The sequence below is a fragment of the Danio rerio genome, chromosome 24 (genome assembly GCF_052040795.2).
Source record: "Danio rerio strain M-AB ecotype USA chromosome 24, GRCz13ab, whole genome shotgun sequence".
Lineage (NCBI taxonomy): Eukaryota > Metazoa > Chordata > Actinopteri > Cypriniformes > Danionidae > Danio > Danio rerio.
In genome coordinates, this window is record NC_141044.1 from 6,516,453 (window position 1) to 6,535,326 (window position 18,874).

General features: G+C 37.3%; 1 protein-coding gene across 2 annotated transcripts in view; it reads right to left on the reverse strand.

Annotated features, from left to right (window-relative positions):
• gpr158a (G protein-coupled receptor 158a) overlaps positions 1-18,874 on the reverse strand; it is a 113,656-nt gene that overhangs the window by 41,993 nt on the left and 52,789 nt on the right. For both annotated transcript variants that reach the window (NM_001440740.1, NM_001440739.1), the window contains 3 exon segments: positions 8,099-8,167; positions 12,683-12,912; positions 18,174-18,276. In NM_001440740.1, the coding sequence (NP_001427669.1) occupies positions 8,099-8,167; positions 12,683-12,912; positions 18,174-18,276 (402 nt within the window).

Sequence of the window (18,874 nt, forward strand, 5' to 3'; positions counted from 1 at the left end):
ACCTAGGCTGCCTTGAGAGTGAGTAAATCATCAGATCATTTTCATTTTTGGGTGAACGAATTCTTTAAGGTAACGACTGTAGCCTACCTGTGAGTTATTGAGGCTCACACACAGATTAATAGAGGGTAGAAAATCTCAACATGGAGGATAGCTGTTTAAAATATATGGGACTTGACGCACAAGGGAAGAGTGTCTTCCCTGTGGAATTAAATGAGTGATGCTTGAAAATGGGGAGATCTGGAGCTGCTCCCTCTAGGATATTACAATGGCAGGATTTAAAGGAACAGTTGACTCACAAACCCAACCTATATACTCATAGTGAAGTTCTATGTAGTCTAAGTAAATGCAAATAAGGTACACCTTACTAGTACCGGGTTGCCTTCAGAACTGCCCTAATCCTTTGTGGGATAGATTTAACAAGGTACTGGAAATATTCCGCAGAGTATTTGGCGCATATTGACATGATAGCATCACGCAGTTGCTGCAGATTTGTCAGCTGCACATCCATGATGGGAATCTTTCATACTACCACATCCCAAAGGTGCTTTAATGGATTGAGATCTGAAGACTACGGGGGCCATTTGAGTACAGTAAACTCATTGTCATGTCAAAAAAACAGTCTGAAATTTGTGCTTTAGGGCCACACTGTGGTCATAAAGGGATAGACATGGTCAGCAACAATACTCAGGTAGGCTGTGGCGTTGACACGATGCTCAGTTGGTACTAATGGGCCCAAAGTGTGACAAGAAAATGTCTCCAACACCATTACACCACTAACACCAGCCCGATCCGTGAATCCTTGTTTTCATATTGTTGATGCCAAATTCTGAATGTCCAAATGCTACAGCAGTAGCATTCTTCCATTCTTCTAACAAGCACTTGGACAGGTGTACCAAATAAAGTGGCCGGTGAGTGTATGAATGTGTGCAACTAAGTAAAATAATAAGAAAAAAATCCATATAAACTATGATGGAAACACATTTACTGAATAAAGTCCAGCATGTGCATCATGTGATAGCAAATATTAGCATGATGGGATAGCACCAGCAGACTGACCACATTGTAAAACATCTGAAATGTTGTTTTAGTCATTCTAAAATCCCTCAGCTAAAGTCTGTCATCAAAGTGGTTCTGTATTATATTATAATAATATACTGGGGCCAGTTTATCAAGAAGTGTCTATTTGTTTCTCTTTGACATCAGGTTTAGTGAAGGCAGGTCATTTTTTTTTTTCCTGTGGTGTATGCAGAATTCTAACACAACAGTAGAGTTAAACACACCAAGAGGTCATCGGCAGGTAATGTGACATATCAAATGACAGTCATCAGATATGGATTAGAAAGAGAATCTGTGAATGGCTCATAAATTCACAGACAGAGATTACCCCCTGCCCCGTGACTTCTGTGCAGCCAGGGATGAACAAGCGAGCAGAAAAGCATGTGTGTGTGCGCATGTAATTCAGTTTCCCTTCTCTCTCTCTCGCTCCACATCCCCCGCTTTACTCCAGACGCTGCACGGTGAAGTTATTGCATGTGACACGCTCAGCAGCAGGAGAGGGCTGAGAGCTGAAAAAAATTGCATTACTCCACAAAGCAGAATGCCAGGGGAACAAGATGAGATACATCTCTGATTCTTGATAACACTGGAATTATTTAAAGTAGAGGAGGGGGGGAGAAGGAGCGGAGAATATTCTCCAGTCTATATTTAGATCGGGAGCAATGGCAGCAGAGCAGACAGGCGGAGCTTCTCTCTGCTTCAGACGAGCTACACCGGTGGGCCGTAAGCAAGCAGATCTATCTGTCTCTGAGCTTCAGATTAAACCACAAACTAAAGCAGACAGAAAGCCACACTTCTGAAGGAACTCACGCATTCACTTGGGATGCATGTACATTTCTGGGGGTAATGAGTGCAATAAGTGCAATGTTTTGACATCATGGCATTGTTTTGACCTGTCTACAATGACACTACCTTCTGAACATTAGAAAAACATGTTGCTTTATATAATATTATTTTATTTCATTTTTATAAATTTTGTACTAAGCATATAAAAACACTAATAATTACATTAAATAGGATCTACAAAATAAACTAATTTAAAACAAATCATTAAATAAAAGAACAGTTTAAATTGATAAAATTAAATGTGTTTTCTTTATTAACACACAACTATAAAATTTAAAACCCGGGTTACTCAAATATATTAATATGAAGAAAAATATCAAATATTATAGCATTTTACAAAATACTTTATTTTACCTTTGTTTATATATATATATATATATATATATATATATATATATATATATATATATATATATATTTAATTTATTTATTTATTAGTTTACTTGTTTAGCTTATTTTTATATTTGTAATTCTATTTTATTTTAATTTACTTTAGTTTTGTTTATATTTTATTTCTATTATATATATATATTTTAGTTTATTAATATTTAGTTTTGTTTATTTTATGTATTATATATATATATATATATATATATATATATATATATATATATATATATATATATATATATATATATATATATATATACATACATATTATATTTATTATATTTATTATATTTATTATATTTATTATATTTATTATATTTATTTATTTAGTATAGCTTAACTTAATCTAAATTAGATTCTTCCCCTTAAAAAGTTAAGAATTGTTTTTTTTAAATAAGTATTTTGAACAAGCAAAAGTCTTTTTTTTTGTATAAGTAAGAACCAATCATTTCATTTTTTAAAAAAGTATTATAGCTATCATATCCTTTTTTAGAGTACAGTTCTCAACAAATGGTTCTGTTAGTATCCATAAATACCGCCTTGTGGTGCCATCACAGAGAGACTGTAAGTCACTTTTCAAAACCTTTATATTAAATGTTCCTCACTGGTGAAATGATCTTTTCATTTTCACTTGGATTGCAGATACACCACTGGTATCCTTCAAATGATGACTAATAGCCCTAACCCTTGTCTGAGAACACCTGTACCCCAGTGAATAATATTATAGTTAGTAGAATAGTTTAACTTAATATCCTTATAGCTTACCAGCAATACAATGTCAGTGTTTTCTCCTTATTAACTCTACCTCTATTCTGCTAGACTATCAAGCTATATGTGTGCAGTATATACATTATACACTACCTGACAAAAGTCTTGTCGCCAATCCAAGTTATCGAAACAACAAACAATAACTTGACTTCAAGGACAGCATCACATCTCTGCAATGACTGAAATATCTTATGAAAGAAGTCATCTGGAATGGCAAACAAAGTGTTCTTGCAGGACTCCCAGAGTTCATCAAGATTATTTAGATTCATCTTCAATGCCTCCTCCTTCATCTTACCCCATCATGCTCAATAATGTTCATGTCTGGTGATTGGGCTTGCCAATCCTGGAGCATCTTGACCTTCTTTGCTTTTAGGAACTTTAATGTGGAGGCTGAAGTATGAAGAGCGCTATCCTGCTAAAGAATTTGCCTTTTCCTGTGGTTTGTAATGTAATGGGCAGCAAAAATGTCTTGATACCTCGACTGTTGATGTTGACATCCACCTTGCAGATCTCTCGCACGCCCCCATACTGAATGTAACCCCAAACCATGATTTTTCTTTCACCAAACTTGACTGATTTCTATGATAATCTTGGGTCCATGCAGGTTCCAATACAGCAGGTCTTCTGCAGTATTAGTGATGATTGGGATGCAGTTCAACAGATGATTCATTCAGATGACCAGCGATCAGACACAGATTTACATTTGCCAGTTTCTCAAATCAGATTGCAAAAATGCCTGATTTTATACATTAACCCATTAGAACCTGGATCAATTTCTCCTTATAGGAAAATTATGGGGCTTATAATAGAGACCAAATGGACCACTTATAACATGTGCAAAACAAAAAGTAAAAATAATAATAATAAAAAAAAAGTTTTAAAAAAATCTGACTGTCTACATAAGGCAATTCAAAATAACATTTTCCTCAAGATTAAACCAGTCAAGGAAGAGAACATCCAAGTCCTAATTCCTACCAAAATAATACATTCTGTCTTGCGTATGAATATGTGGCTTATGTGGAATAATACACAGACAGGTCATCACGCCACTCATGTAAACTGCGACTTTTCTAAACTGTGAAACAAACAAAGACAGTTTTCAGACAAACACGCAGGGAATTATTGCCACATAAAGAGCAATTAAATGGCAAAAATTGTCCTCCACCATCATTCCAGCATCGTCTCAAAGATTATTACTTTCCAGGACCTTGCATGTGCTAATTGCTTTAATTACAAGCCTCTAAATCAGTTCACTTTAATTACATTTACCCTTCTATGTTAAGACAAGCCCACAGCTTCCTGCAAACGCTGTTAAACTGCAATTACTGTGAGGCCAACAGAGCTGCTGAATAAAGCACACAACGACATCTGTCTAAATCAATACTTTATCGACAGCCGAATGCAAGATTGTCCAGCAGTGAAATATCTCGGCTCTCATTTTATCCTACATCGCTTCAGTGATTATTCTGACCCATGCGAACATCTCATTACTGCTATAATATCAATGACTTTGTAAACAACTTTGTGAGTTTTGTTTTACGTTAGAAGGTTGAAGCAGTTTGCGTGTAAAGCTTAACCATAAAGGGCTCTATTTTAACAATCTAGGTGCAAAATGTCTAAAGCGCATGGCGCAAAGGCATTAAGGGCATGTCTAAATCCTTTTGCTATTTCAAGGACAGAAAAATACACCCCAGCGCATAGTCTAACAAGGTTGTGCTTATTCTCTTAATGAGTTATTGGTGTGTTATTGGCGCATTTGCTATTTACATGGCAGACTTTGTAAGTGGAAAAACTGAACACTTCACTAGCGACAAAACAGTTAAACAGACCATCTGCAACGCGAAGATAAAGAACGAGCCTCCTCCATTCAGCCTCTTTACTTTCTCTTTACTTTACTTGTACTCTTTACTTTACTCCTTTACTTTTGTGGGTAAGGAAACAGTGGAAACTCAGCTAAAGACATCTATTAGCCAACATATTTAATTTTGTTTGTCAAGTACAAAGATTTTCTTTAAAACTGTTTCTAAATTCAATTCTAAATTCCAGCACACGAATAAATAAACAATAAAAAGCCCCCCACGATGAGGTATGCGGGCAGTGGTTTTATATTCATGTAGAAACTAATAATTTCCATAACATTTTAACATTATTTCTTTAATTCTTTTTCATTTGTAAAGATATTTGTGTACTGCTGTACATCCTGTTTGTATTAAGAAATTTGTAAGTATTTTGGACCTGCATTGGTGAATCAAACGCATTCTGTGCTGGACTATAGACTGCTTTGATAACATATCACCATTGTCCAATGACTATGAAGTAATATGAAACAAGATCTTAAAATGATTTTATATTCTGGTTCCTAAAAGGCGATTCTTTTGGAAATGCCCCATATGGTTCAACCTCAGAAATAATGAGGTTCTAGATGGTTATAATCTTACATATTTGATCTCCTGATTGCTTCAGAAAATCCATTCCCATCCCTAAAAACTGATTCAGATACAGAGTATCTTACTGAGAGCAGGTTAATATGCCCTAACTCAACCATTTTAGTAAATTTTCACCATTCAGATGGATATATTCTCTGTGACTGATTTGATAGAGAGAAAGAAGCTACATTTAGTTTACTTTATAAATTCTTCGGACAATCCCCTTCAAATACAAAAAATATTAGCTGTGCTGCTTTTCATAGCTAATTGTAAGAGCAAATTTATTTAGTTTTAGCCTTAGTCTTATGACTCAAATGCCATTTAGCTTTAGTGACACTTCTGAATTCACCATAGTTTCAGTCTAAAAATCCTAAATCATAATATATTAATTACTCATATCTCTAAAATGTCATTATATTCTCCTGGAGAACACACTAATAATCATTCATTCATTCATTCATTCATTCATTCATTCATTCATTCATTCATTTTCTTTTCAGATTAGTCCCTTTATTAATTCAGAGTCGCCACAGTGGAATGAACCACCAACTTATCCAGCACATTTGTACGCAGCAGATGCCCTTCCAGCTGCAACCTATCTCTGAGACACATCCACACACACTCATTCACACTCATACACTACGGACAATTTAGCCTACCCAATTCACCTGTCCAGCATGTCTTTAGACAGTGGGGGAAACCGGAGCACCCAGGGGAAACCCACAAGAACGCAGGGAGAACATGCAAACTTCACACAGAAATGCCAACTGACCCAGCCGAGGCTCGAACCAGTGACCTTCTTGCTGTGAGGTGACAGCACTACCTACTGCGCCACTGCGTCGCCCACACTGATAATCATTAAAGATATTAAAGTAAACAATATGTATAATTAACAGCTGTGGTGTAACATTAGACCTAATTAAAACACCTCCTAAAATGCATTCTTTATTATAAACTAGCTCAATATAGCATTCATCAATCTTTCAAGCAGATGTATTTATATACATTCATTTATTATAATTAATTTTACAGTACTGAAGACATTAGTGAAGTATATTATGAATGCACAGATAATAGGCTTTACTGATACTATTTGTACAACCAAATGTTGGAGTACTTTAAAGGTGCTCTATGTATGTTTTTAGCTCTTCTAAAGCTTAAAGATACAACAGTATGTTTGCAGATATTTAAGAAACATGCTAAGTAACCATACTTGATTATTTAAAAAAAACAATGCTAAAGTCAGTTATACTAAGTTTAAAAGATATGGTCTGTACTGGAATGTTTGCCATTGTTTCAGTCTCTATTACCAGCCCACTGCCAGATTATCCAATTATGTTTCAGCACTCTGGGTAGCCTTGGGGGAAAAAAAGTGTATGACATTTCAATCTTGAAATCTTCAGAGGAAGGGCCGGGCGAAAACGTGTTTAGAATTTGGACTGCAATACCTATTTCAACCACAGGGTGTCAATCTTACATACTGCACATTTGAGGGTTAAAAATAGTAGAGATGTAGGAAGTAGAAAGTAAGGAGATTGAAGGCTCCGTCTGAAATCGCCTACTCCTCAGTAGGTACTGCATTTGAATTGAAATGTACTACTCAACCGTTAGAACAGTATGTTCTATACAGTATGAATGTCAGCAGTATAATTGGAACTCGAACGGACTACATCTGCCATTTTGTCATGATCTCTTGACCCACCAGAGTCAATTGCGCCAATTGCAAACTTCAGAATCTCGCAGGAAGTAGTAGGTCATCTAGGTACTTCTCGCATACTGTTGTTGAGAATTCGGACATGCTACTCGGCTCGCATATTGTTTTTAGCATACTATATATTATGGAAGTATGCCATTTCGGATGCTTCACGGATACACCAGTGAATGTGCACAAATTGAAAGTGAAAGTAGGAGCGTGTTGTGGCATATTTACTGTATAGGACAAATGCTTTTAGTTTGGTTTACATTGCATGCAGTCCAGTTGATCAGTAACATTGACATATAAAGCAAATAGCGAAGATCACTCTCAATGTGAAATGTAAACAATACTGACGTATATTAAAACAACAATAATAACACACACAGCTAAAACACATGGAATATCTGAAATAAAAGTTTTCCATGCTTAAATTGTTTTTCACCACCATTATATGATTTTTTTTTAACAATTAACTCATTCTGTGGTTAAACTAACAAAAACTGCATTCTAGTATTGTAACAACCACTGTGTGAGTAATGCATGATTGGAGTTCAATTCTTGGATGAGTATCATTTTAGCATACATCTCTGGCATCAGCATATGCAATATTGATGCACTTCCTTTGAATTGATTTTTCTCTGTGTATAAAAACCCCTTTTAGATTTTTTTTTTACAAGTATCCTGCATAAATCACCAGGTTTAACAGCATTCAGAGTCCATAGGGCTTAACTCAGATTGATCCTACAACATTTTTTTAATGCTTAAATTAGTGCCATTAAAAAGACATTCCCCCCCTAATGGCTGCATTACATTGCAGTACATGTCTAAGAATATTAGTCACTAAAGTGCCATTAATTTTAACTTCCCTAAAGTAATAAAGTACGTGATAAAAATGACTGCGGTCATCAAACCTTACCGGAAAGTACAGGAGAAGAGCTCCAAACAAGATGGCCTCCAGCAGAATGAGTCCTGACGCTCTGATACTCTGAAACACAAGGGGGGAAAAAACAACAGCACATTGGAAAACTTCTCTCTTTAAAAGTATTCTCCTGCTGCAAAATGGGTCAGTGGAAATCATCCATTTGTGACTACTGCATAACTTATCCCTCTGCGCACAAATGCATTCTCCTTGGACTATTCTAATGTGTTCACAGGGGTGGATTCATCTCTTTTCTCTTCAGACGGATGCTTTGCCCTGGAATAAACTTTTTAAAATTTAGCTTTCTGTAAAAACAAGGTGAAATAGAGGGGTTGCATCAGGCAAATGGGTCAAAGACTCAGATTTCTATATTACTATGAAATCAATTCACTTTGCAACTGTCTTTTTAAGTTGCAGTATGGGAAATCTCCTCTTGGAAGCATTAAAACACTATTTTTAATTAGATGTTAATTCAAATACAGTAATAAAAAGAAAATGAGCATGATAGGAAATACCGTAATTTGCCATTTTGACCCAGTAAATTGATGAACAAACAATTGCAAGTTTATTTTATGGTATGTATAAATTTTAAATTGAGAAGACTAAAATATGGTATACATTCATTCATTCATTTTCTTGTCGGCTTAGTCCTTTTTATAATAAAGGCTGCGAATAAAGTTCCATACAAGTGTGTTGAGGATGGATGGAGCTCAGTCTGTACAGGAATGAGAAGAACTGATGAAAAGAGGTGCTAACATACAACTTATGTACAACTAAAATACAATTCCTGAATGTTACTTTTATGTAATGTACACTGTAAAAGAATTCTTGCTGCCTTCATTTTTTTTTTAATGAAGTTAACTTTTCTAATCATCTCAACTTCGATCAATCAAACTGACCAAAATATTAAGTTCAACTCTGTATTTAGTTTAAACCTGATTAAAACTAAAAAAATTAAAATAAGTTAAAGCAACAGAACTAGTGTGTTGTGTTATTCATAATTACTGTAGGTAACATCATATTTCAATCATACATTCATTTATTTTTTTTTGACTTAAAGTAGTCCCTTTATTCACAAGGGGTCGCCACAGCGGAATGAACTAACAACTTATCCAGCATATGTTTTACATAGCAGACGCCCTTCCAGCTGCAACCCAGTACTGGGAAACACCCATACACTCTCACATGCACGCACAGACACGCTAGTTTATTCCGTTCACCTATTGCGTTTGTCTTTGGACTGTGGAGGAAACTCACGCTAACATGGGGAGAACATGCAAACTCCACATAGAAATGCCAACTGGTCCAGCCAGCACTTCTTGCTGTGAGGCGACCGTGCTAACCGCTGAGCCACTGTGTCGCCCCGTCACATTTCAATTTAACATATTTTTACCGTTAGTTACATGAAAATAGACACACTGCTCCACATATTTGAATGTCATTTAGGCCTAACATCTCGCATAACAATTGGCAGGTATAACTGCTTAATCTGATCCATAAAGCCAACGACATGTGGTACTAAAATTCACTCATGGTAATACCAAAAATCCCTGGCACTTACTGGCCACTTGATTAGGTACACCTTACTAGTACTGGGTTGGACCCTCTTTTGCCTTAAGGACTGCCTTAAACCTTTGTGTGCAAAGATTTAACAAGGTACAGGAGGTGTTCCTCAGAGATTTCGGTCCATATCGACATGATGGCATCACCTAGTTGCTCCATTAGTTGGCTGCACATCCATGATGCGAATCTCCTGTTCCACCACATCCCAAGGTGCACTATTGAGATCTGGTGACTGTGGAGGCCATTTGAGTACAGTGAACTCATTGTCATGTTCAAGACACCAGTCTGAGATGATTCGCGCTATATGACATGGCACATCATCTTGCTAAAAGTAGCCATTAGAAGATGTGTGCACTGTGGTCATAAAAGAATGGACATGGTCAGCAACAATAATGAGGTAGGCTATGGCATTGACACAATGCTCAGTTAGAACTAATGGGCTTAAAGTGTGCCAAATTCTGACCCTACCATCCAAATGATGCAGCAGAAATCGAGACTCATCAGACCAGGCAATGTTTTTCCAATCTTCTATTTTCCAATTTTGGTGAGCCTGTGCGAATTGTAGCCTCAGTTTCGTGTTCGTAGCTGACAGGAGTGGCACCCGGTGTGGTCTTCTGCTGCTGTAGCCCATATGCCTTAAGGTTCGACAAGTTGTGCATTCAGAGATGCTTTTCTGCATTCGTCGGTTGTAACAAGCGGTTACTTGACTCACTATTACCTTCGATAATAGTGCCAGATCGATGCCACATTCAAAATAACCTAAATCACCTTTCTTGCTTATTCTGATACTGCAGCAGATCGTCTTGAACATGTCTACATGCCTAAATGCAGTGAGTTGCTGCCATCTGACTGGCTGACTAGAAATTTGTGTTAATGAGCAGCTGGATGAGTGTACCTAATAAAGTGGCCGGTGAGTGCACAGACACATAAAGGGTGCTGTAAATGTGAATATGGTATTTTTGTTTACTAATTTACAGTAAGTGACTGGCAAACTGCTGCCAGTAAGTTACAGTAGGTTCTTCAGAAATTTGTTAACAGTGAAGCTTACTTTTGTGTAGGCTTGTGCAATTGTATAATCAATCAAAACTAAAATTATGTTTTTTTTTCCTCTCTGGCTCTCTCTCTTTTCTTCTCTCTCAATATTGCAGCATATACTGTAGCTATAAGTTGAGCTGCTACTGTAGTTCAAGTGAGTCTCCTTTAAAGCAGAGAAAATGAGAATTCCATTACGAGGCAACAGGTGAGCTGTCAACTGCTTTCTAAAATCAAACGACCTATAGAGAGCACTTGACAGCACATGCTGAAACAGAGCAAAATTTCTAATCCTAACTCTGTCGCTTTCATTTAGACTTCTCCTGCATTTATGGATCGCTTTCAGGCAGCGCCCAGACGAAGCATGCTTCCAGAGTAAATTAAAATGCTGGCACTATCAAAACTGAGTGCCCTACATATCGACAGCCTAAACGGCGCCTCACTGCAGGGATTAATGAACCTTCCTCGCAGTCAGTGCGAATCCAGTCTACTATTACTCAGAACGCAGACTGCATGTCTGTTTAAGCTAAGACAGTAGCATGTGCTTCTAAAACATGCTCTACAGTGCGCTAAGTGTGATTAAGTAGCTGTCACTTTCTTAATCTATGCACTAATCCACTCCTCTTGAGGTGGGGAAAATCTTAATAACTTAATGAATCTAATTAGCAGAGACAATCCAGAGTTTGGGTGTGCAATTAATTGACAGCATCAAAGAGAAGGTTGAAGTTTGAACTGAGGATCATCAAGATATTTTCGGTCAAAACTGAGACAAGTCTTTGTTATTTTTGCTCAGCTGTGGTTTTCCTCTTGAAATCTGCCATGCAAACCATTTTGCCCCGACTCTTTCTTATGGGGGAGTCATGAACACTCACCCAAACTAAGGCAAGTGAGGCCTCCAGTTCTTTGGATGCTGGTGTGGGGTCGTTTGTGACCTCTTATATAAGTTGTCTCTGTGCTCTTGGGGTAATTTTGGTTAGCTGGCCACTTCCGGGTAGGTTCTCCAATGTTCTGTGTTTTTCCCATTTGTAGATAATGGCTCTCACTGTGGTTCGCTGCAGTCACAAAGTTTTGGAAATGGCTTTATAACCACACTAGTAGATCTCAATTACATTCTTTCTCACTTGTTTTTAAATTTCATTGAAGGCGACCCGGTGGCGCAGTAGGTAGCGCTGTCACCTCACAGCAAGAAGGTCGCTAGTTCGAGCCTCGCCTAGGTCAGTTGGCATTTCTGTGTGAAGTTTGCATGTTCTCCCCATGTTCGCGTGGGTTTCCTCTGGGTGGTCCAAAGTCCAAAGTTTAAAGACATGCGGTACAGGTGAATTGGGTAAGCTAAATTATCCGTAGCGTATGTGTGTGAATGAGAGTTTTCCAGTGATGGGTTGTGGCTGGAATGGCATCCGCTGCCTAAAACACATACTCGATAAGTTGGCGGTTCATTCCGATGTGGCAACCCCAGATTAATAAAGGGATTAAGCCAAAAAGAAAATTAAATAAAGAAACTTCATTGAATCTTGGCATGATATCCAGACTTGAGGATCTTTTTGTCTACTTCACTTTTAATAGTCAATAATTTCTTGATTGCAAACAGGTGTGGCAATAATTAGGCTTGGGAGTGGCTAGAGAAATTAAACTCTGTATGATAAACCAGAGTTAAGTTTTAACATAGCAGCATAAATGAGTACACCGCTGCTTAATCTGGGGTCGCCACAGCAGAATGAACCACCAGTAGGCTGACTTCGACAGTAGGGAAATATAAACTATGGAGGTCAGCTGCAACCATCCAGTCTTTCATGAAAGCCAACTTCCCATTCAGTGTGAATAAAATATCACATAGCAGTTAAAGATACTGGACAATCCGAGATAATACACAAACGACTAACTGTAATGTAACTCAGCATGGAAATACCCCAGTGTCAGTAAGAACAGGATGTGCTTTATGGAAACAGTTGCCATCTTAATTAGCTCCCTCCGGCAGCACACGCTCACCTTGTTCCTGCGGAAATGGTAAAGCAGCACCATACTGATGAAATCCACCAGCATGCACAGGCCCTGGAAGGAGAGCACCGCCATACGCAGGGCTCCATCACCCCGGGCCACGCAGGGCGTATCGTCCTTGCAGAAAGAACAGCCTTCCTGGCAGGGCAGACAGTGGCTGGAAGTTTCTGGAACATCCCTGTTATGGGACAAACCCTCGGTCCCCTTCCCTCCTGCTTTCCCTGGAAAAAGACCAAATATTCAATGACGCCACATGTTGTTCCCTCAAACAACTCTGCATTTATTTGCAATTGATGTGTCTAACTAGCATACATTTGCATATTTTATGATCACACCAAGAAGGAAAAAAAACAATTGTGAAAAGTAGCAGCACAGATGTGACATTTAAAGCGGTCCAGCCCACCCTCCCCTTTCAGTCATCAGTGGTCTCATCAGCAGGCATCTCACAGCGTTTCATGTGCTAGCCAGGGTGGATGGGTGTGTACACACCATCTGGGCTGCCACTTTGATGCACCAGTTGTTTCCGCCTTCAGTTACATATCGCGTATGATTTCAAAATGACATTTTTATGCTAGGCAATAGTTTGACTTTCTAGTTTCTGGTCAAAATGTTCCACTATTTTGCATACACACTCCCTTGAAATCATAAGCCACAACCATTCTCATGTAATTTAAGTGTTTTTTTTTTTTCAAGGATTTAAGGAAATACTGGAGGAATGAACAAACAAACGAATGAATGAAGGAAGGAAGGAACAAACAAAAAACAATGGAAGGAAAATTGGAGGAAATGAACGAATACAGAAAGATCACTAAATGCTCTACGGAATGTTACGTTTACACATCCCTGCACAAACTGCATGTAAACGCATCAACTTTTCAGAGAGTAATACTCACTACTCTTGAGTACTTACTAATGAAGGAAGGACCAAATAAATAAAGGAAGGATACAAGGAAGGACTGAACAAACTAAGAAAGGAAGGAAGGAAGAAAGGAATGAACAAACAAATGAATGAATCAACAAACGAATAAAGGAAGGACCAAATAAATGAAGGAAGAATTCAAGGAAGGACCGGAGGAATGAACAAACGAATGAATGAAGGAACGAACGAACAAACAAACAATGGAAGAAAAATTGGAAGGAACGAACGAATATAGAAAGATCACTCAATGCATGGCAGAATGTTACGTTGACACATGCCGGCACAAGCTATACTCACTACTCACTACTCTCGAGTACTTTTAAAAGAGCTACTTTTTACTCATATTTTGAGTAGTATTTACAACAGACACTTTTACTCTACCAGCCCTACATTTTTGGGCAATTAATGTTACTTTTACTTGAGTATGAGTTTTCAGTACTCTTTCCTTCACTGATGACCAGACAGGAAACACCAGCATTACATAATCAAAAATCTAAAGGGATGGTGGCTCAGTGAAGCAGATAACAGAGAAATGCACAGAACACAGCCAACTTCTCCCAGAAACACACTTATCGGAGATCACTGGAGGACAGCCAGAAAGCAGATATCACAGATGGAGGACCTGTGGTGATGTCCACATGTCTGTCTGCATCTCCACTCCTCTCTGCACAGTATGGTTTGAATATACAGCTTCACAGCCTGTTTCTAAATCTAATGAAGCTTTCTGTCTTTCACCACAACCACAAATGGCACAACAATTCAGTGGTTTGGGTCATTTTAAGTTGCCTTACATACAGTAGCCACGGTTAAATCTTGGTGAATTTCTAAATAGTTTCAGTATGAATATTTTAATAGTAATGTGGGTCACACTTATTGTTGATGTTTGTTAAATTTAAGTTACATTGCATCTACATAACAACCAATTCTCATTAGATTATAAGTAGACTGTTAGGTTGGGGTTGGGGTTAGTGTAAGTTGACATGCACTTGCAAAGTCTCTTATTGTCAGTTAAATGTCTGTTGAAGAAGCAGTATCAGCAAATATTAAGCAGACAGTCTACTAATACTCTAATGGACCATCAAAAATAAAGTGTTACCGTAGTGTGTTTGGGGGTGGGATGGTGGCTCAGTGGTTAGCACTGTCGCCTCACAGCAAGAAGGTCACTGGTTTGAGTCATGCACTATAACTGAATTGGGTGGACAAAATTGGCCATAGTGTATATGTGTGTGTGCAAATGCGAGAGTGTGTGGATGTTTCCCAGTACTGGTTATTTTTTTTCTCTCCATCCAACAGCTGGATTGAGCCTTTAGGGTCATTCTATTGGTTTATTTTGCATTACTGAATCATTTTCAGGAGATAGTGGTCCTTGGTGCTTCATTTCTTTAGTGAAATGAAGATTGTACTCTGCCAAGAGCAATTAGTTGACTTTACTTAAAAATGTGAGTAAATATATTGCCTTTAAATTAGTAAGCAAGTAAAGTATGTGCATATTTATAAAGTTAAGTGAACTAAACAACTCCAAACTGGGTTTACTCATTTTTAAGATAACAAATTGCTTTTACAGAGTATTTTATTTTATGCGTAAAGTCTTTACTGTGCTGTAACTTATTTTTTTAACGGAATGGATTGGGCTATGTTAGTCAGCTAAATAAGTCAGTAATATCCCTTTTGCATCTATTAACATTAACTAAATTGATTATCATAAAACACAATTCAATAAATCTTGCTGTAGAAATATGTAATCAAAAGACATAATACATTTCCCAGTGTTGGGATGCCGCTGGAAGGGCATCCGCTGCGCAAAACATGTGCTGTATAAGTTGGCGGTTTATTCCGCTGTTGCGACCCCTGATTAATAAAGGGACTAAGCCAAAAAGAAAATGAATTAATGAATGAATGAATGAAGACATAATACACAATTATTGAATACATTTAAAAATGTCCTTTTTTTACATTTTTACAATAATGTTTTTTAAATGACTGTTAAGTGAGTTTAAATGCACATAATATTGTATGGATATAAATGATGCTGTCTGTATTCACCCCCCCCCCCCCCCCCATCACTCACAAAAAACCTAAAAAAAAATTTATTTATTTGAATGCTTACTATTTGCTCTAGCTTAAATGCCAGATCTATACAGGTGGAACTGGGATGGAGGGTTTTCGAGAAACTCTTATAGCAAATAAGACTATAATCTTCCATATTTTTCAAAGGAGATTATCGAATAGGAAAATTATCTAAGCTCTTTAGTCATTTTTGAGTCAGATGCTAATGGTCTAATCTGATTCAATTAGCTATGCTAAGCTATGCTTATAGTGCTAAAAAAGAGCCAGACATGGATATTGGCTGAATGGATTCAAAAATGCTAAAACTCAACTGTTTGAAGGGGACCTATAATGCATAAATTACTTTTATAATGATGTTTTTGTGGCAACAGTGTGGGAATATAGCCAGTATCTGATGATAGAAGTTCATTAATTCAATTTCTTATAATCACATTTCATAAAAACGTTTAAAATAAATAAAAAAGTTTGCTGAAACACTTTGATTGACATTCTCCCTTTGTAGGTGTCTTTGGAGGGGGAAAGCCCTGCCTATTAATGACAATCTCTCTCTCATTAGTATAGACAGCCCTGAGTAAGAAGCAGCCATCCACCATTACAGTTTTCACACCGTACCTGCCAAGGATAATTTTAAAAAGATGGCTGGGAATGCAACCTTGTTTGATTTTAAAGAGACCAAAACGGCACATTAAGAATTAAAGCCTAAAAGAGCCAGTTTCAAATAGTAATACAAAATTATATGTGTGGTATTTTTTGCTGAAACATATACACCCTTGACACAGACACTTATTTTACATATTGTATAATGGGGCATAATAGATCCCCTTTAGCTCTATGGGAATTGTAAAATAAGCCTAGTGTATTTTCAAACGAAGTGGAAAGTTCAAGTACAATTAGTTTTTATATAGCTACTTTAGCTGGATGATGGCAGTATGAACTGTTTTGTTCAGAGAGCTGAGGGCCAGACTCAACCAGCATAGTGTTGATCATGCGTCGCTCTTCTCTCTTTTACACTTGGGTGTGTTTGTGAGTTGGTGCATGCCATATTTTGGAGTTCTCACTGGGGTACAACGCGATCTTGAAGCACTCCAATGAGTGGAGTGGAAAATGACATCATGCTTAGTACTCAAAAAGTTTTTTGTGCATGTCTGAGAGGATGAATAAAATATTAACGAAAGATATTGCATCTAAGGCACAGTGGGTCCACACTGAAAATTTGGGATTTCAAATAAATTTTTAACCTGAAGACAAGCAAAAAGTACTTAAAGTATTTAAAACAACACACAGTTATGACAAAGAACAAAGTAATTATTGCTATTAACAGATCAAATTACAAACATTAATAAAAATAGAAGGATTTTATAAGCAGACTGTTGGACCCTCTCATATATTTGACAAATAATTGAAGACCAAGAACAGCTACAGTAATACAAACTTTACACTACCTGACAAAAGTCTTGTCGTCGATCCCAGTTGTATAAGCAACAAATAATAACTTGGCTTCTAGTTGATCATTTGGAAAATTGTCAGACGCTAGAACTGTTGAACTGCATCCCAGTCATCATAAATACTGCAAAAGACCTATTGGAACCCGCATAAACACCAAGATTCTCACAGAAATCAGTCAAATTTGGTGAAGGAAAAATCATGGTTTGGGGTTACATCCAGTATGAGGGTGTGCAAGAGATTTGCAGATTGGATGGTAACATCAACAGTCGGAGGTATCAAGATATTTGTGCTGCCCGTTACATTACAAACCACAGGAGAGGGCAAATTCTTCAGCAGGATAGCGCTCCTTCTCATACTTCAGCCTCCATATGAAAGTTCCTGAAAGCGAAGAAGGTCAAGGTGCTTTAGGATTGGCCAGCCCAATCACCAGACATGAACATTATTGAGCATGTCTAGGGTAAGGTAGAGGAGAAGGCACTGAAGATGAATCCAAAGTATCTTGATGAACTCTGGGAGTCCTCCAGGAACGCTTTCTTGTCATTCCAGATGACTTTATTAATAAGTGATTTGAGTCATTGCAGAGATGCATGAATGCAGTCATCCAAGCTCATGGGAGTCATACTCAATATCATTTTTTTTCCCACTGCACCATCACTTTATATTCTATACTGCACATAATTTCTGTTAAGTGACCAGACTTTGTCGAAGCAAAGTCAGACCTTCCTATTTAAAGAATTAAAAATCAAGTCATGATCATATTTAATTTTGGTAAAATAACCATAATCTAGAGGCCTTTGCCTTTTATATGAACAACTTTTAATGCCAAATGATCAACTAGAAGTTATTATTTGTTGTTCCTAAAACTTGGAAAGGCAACAAGACTGTCAGGTTGTGTATACATTCAGATTGTGCTCTGTTCTATCTTAAAAGCATAACCAAGTGCCTTTGTTCACTTATAAAACACCTGCTATACGATATTTAATTTGTTTATTTTTCTCTTTAAAAATAACATGCAAACATTGATCCATAACATTTTAACATTGTACTTACTTTTAAAGCCATTCACTGCAACTCTGCTTGGATGATAATAGCCACTTTTGCAGTGACATTTATACTTGTCCAGCACAAATCCATGCCCAGGAACCGGCAAACACTGTGGAGAATAGAGAGAAGATAGGAATAATAAAACTGTACCTTCACAATTAAATATAATGGTTAAATGTTTATACAGTAAAAGTCTTTTCCTATTAGGTGTTCCTAGGTCATCTACTGTATATGGCTACTAATGGCAAACAACAAAAAAGGTCAAGAATCTTGATGTGATTCTGGAGTCAGATCTGAGTTTCAGCAGTCTTGTCAAAGCAGTAAGTAAATCAGCATACTATCATCTTAAAAACAGTGCAAGAATTAGTTGCTTTGTTTCCAGTGAGGACTTAGAGAAACTTGTTCATGCTTTTATCAGCAGCAGGGTGGATTACTGTACTGGACTCCTCACTGGCCTTCCCAAAAAGACAGTCAGATAGTTGCAGCTCATCCAGAACGCTGCGGCCAGAATTCTGACCAGAACCAGAAAATCAGATCACATCACACCTGTCCTCAGGTCTTTACACTTGCTCCTATTTACATTCAGAATACATTTTAAAGCATTATTACTTGTCTACGAATCACTAAATGGCCTAGGACCTCAATACATATCAGTATGCTCACTGAATACAAACCTAACTGATCACTCAGAACTTTAGGATAAAATA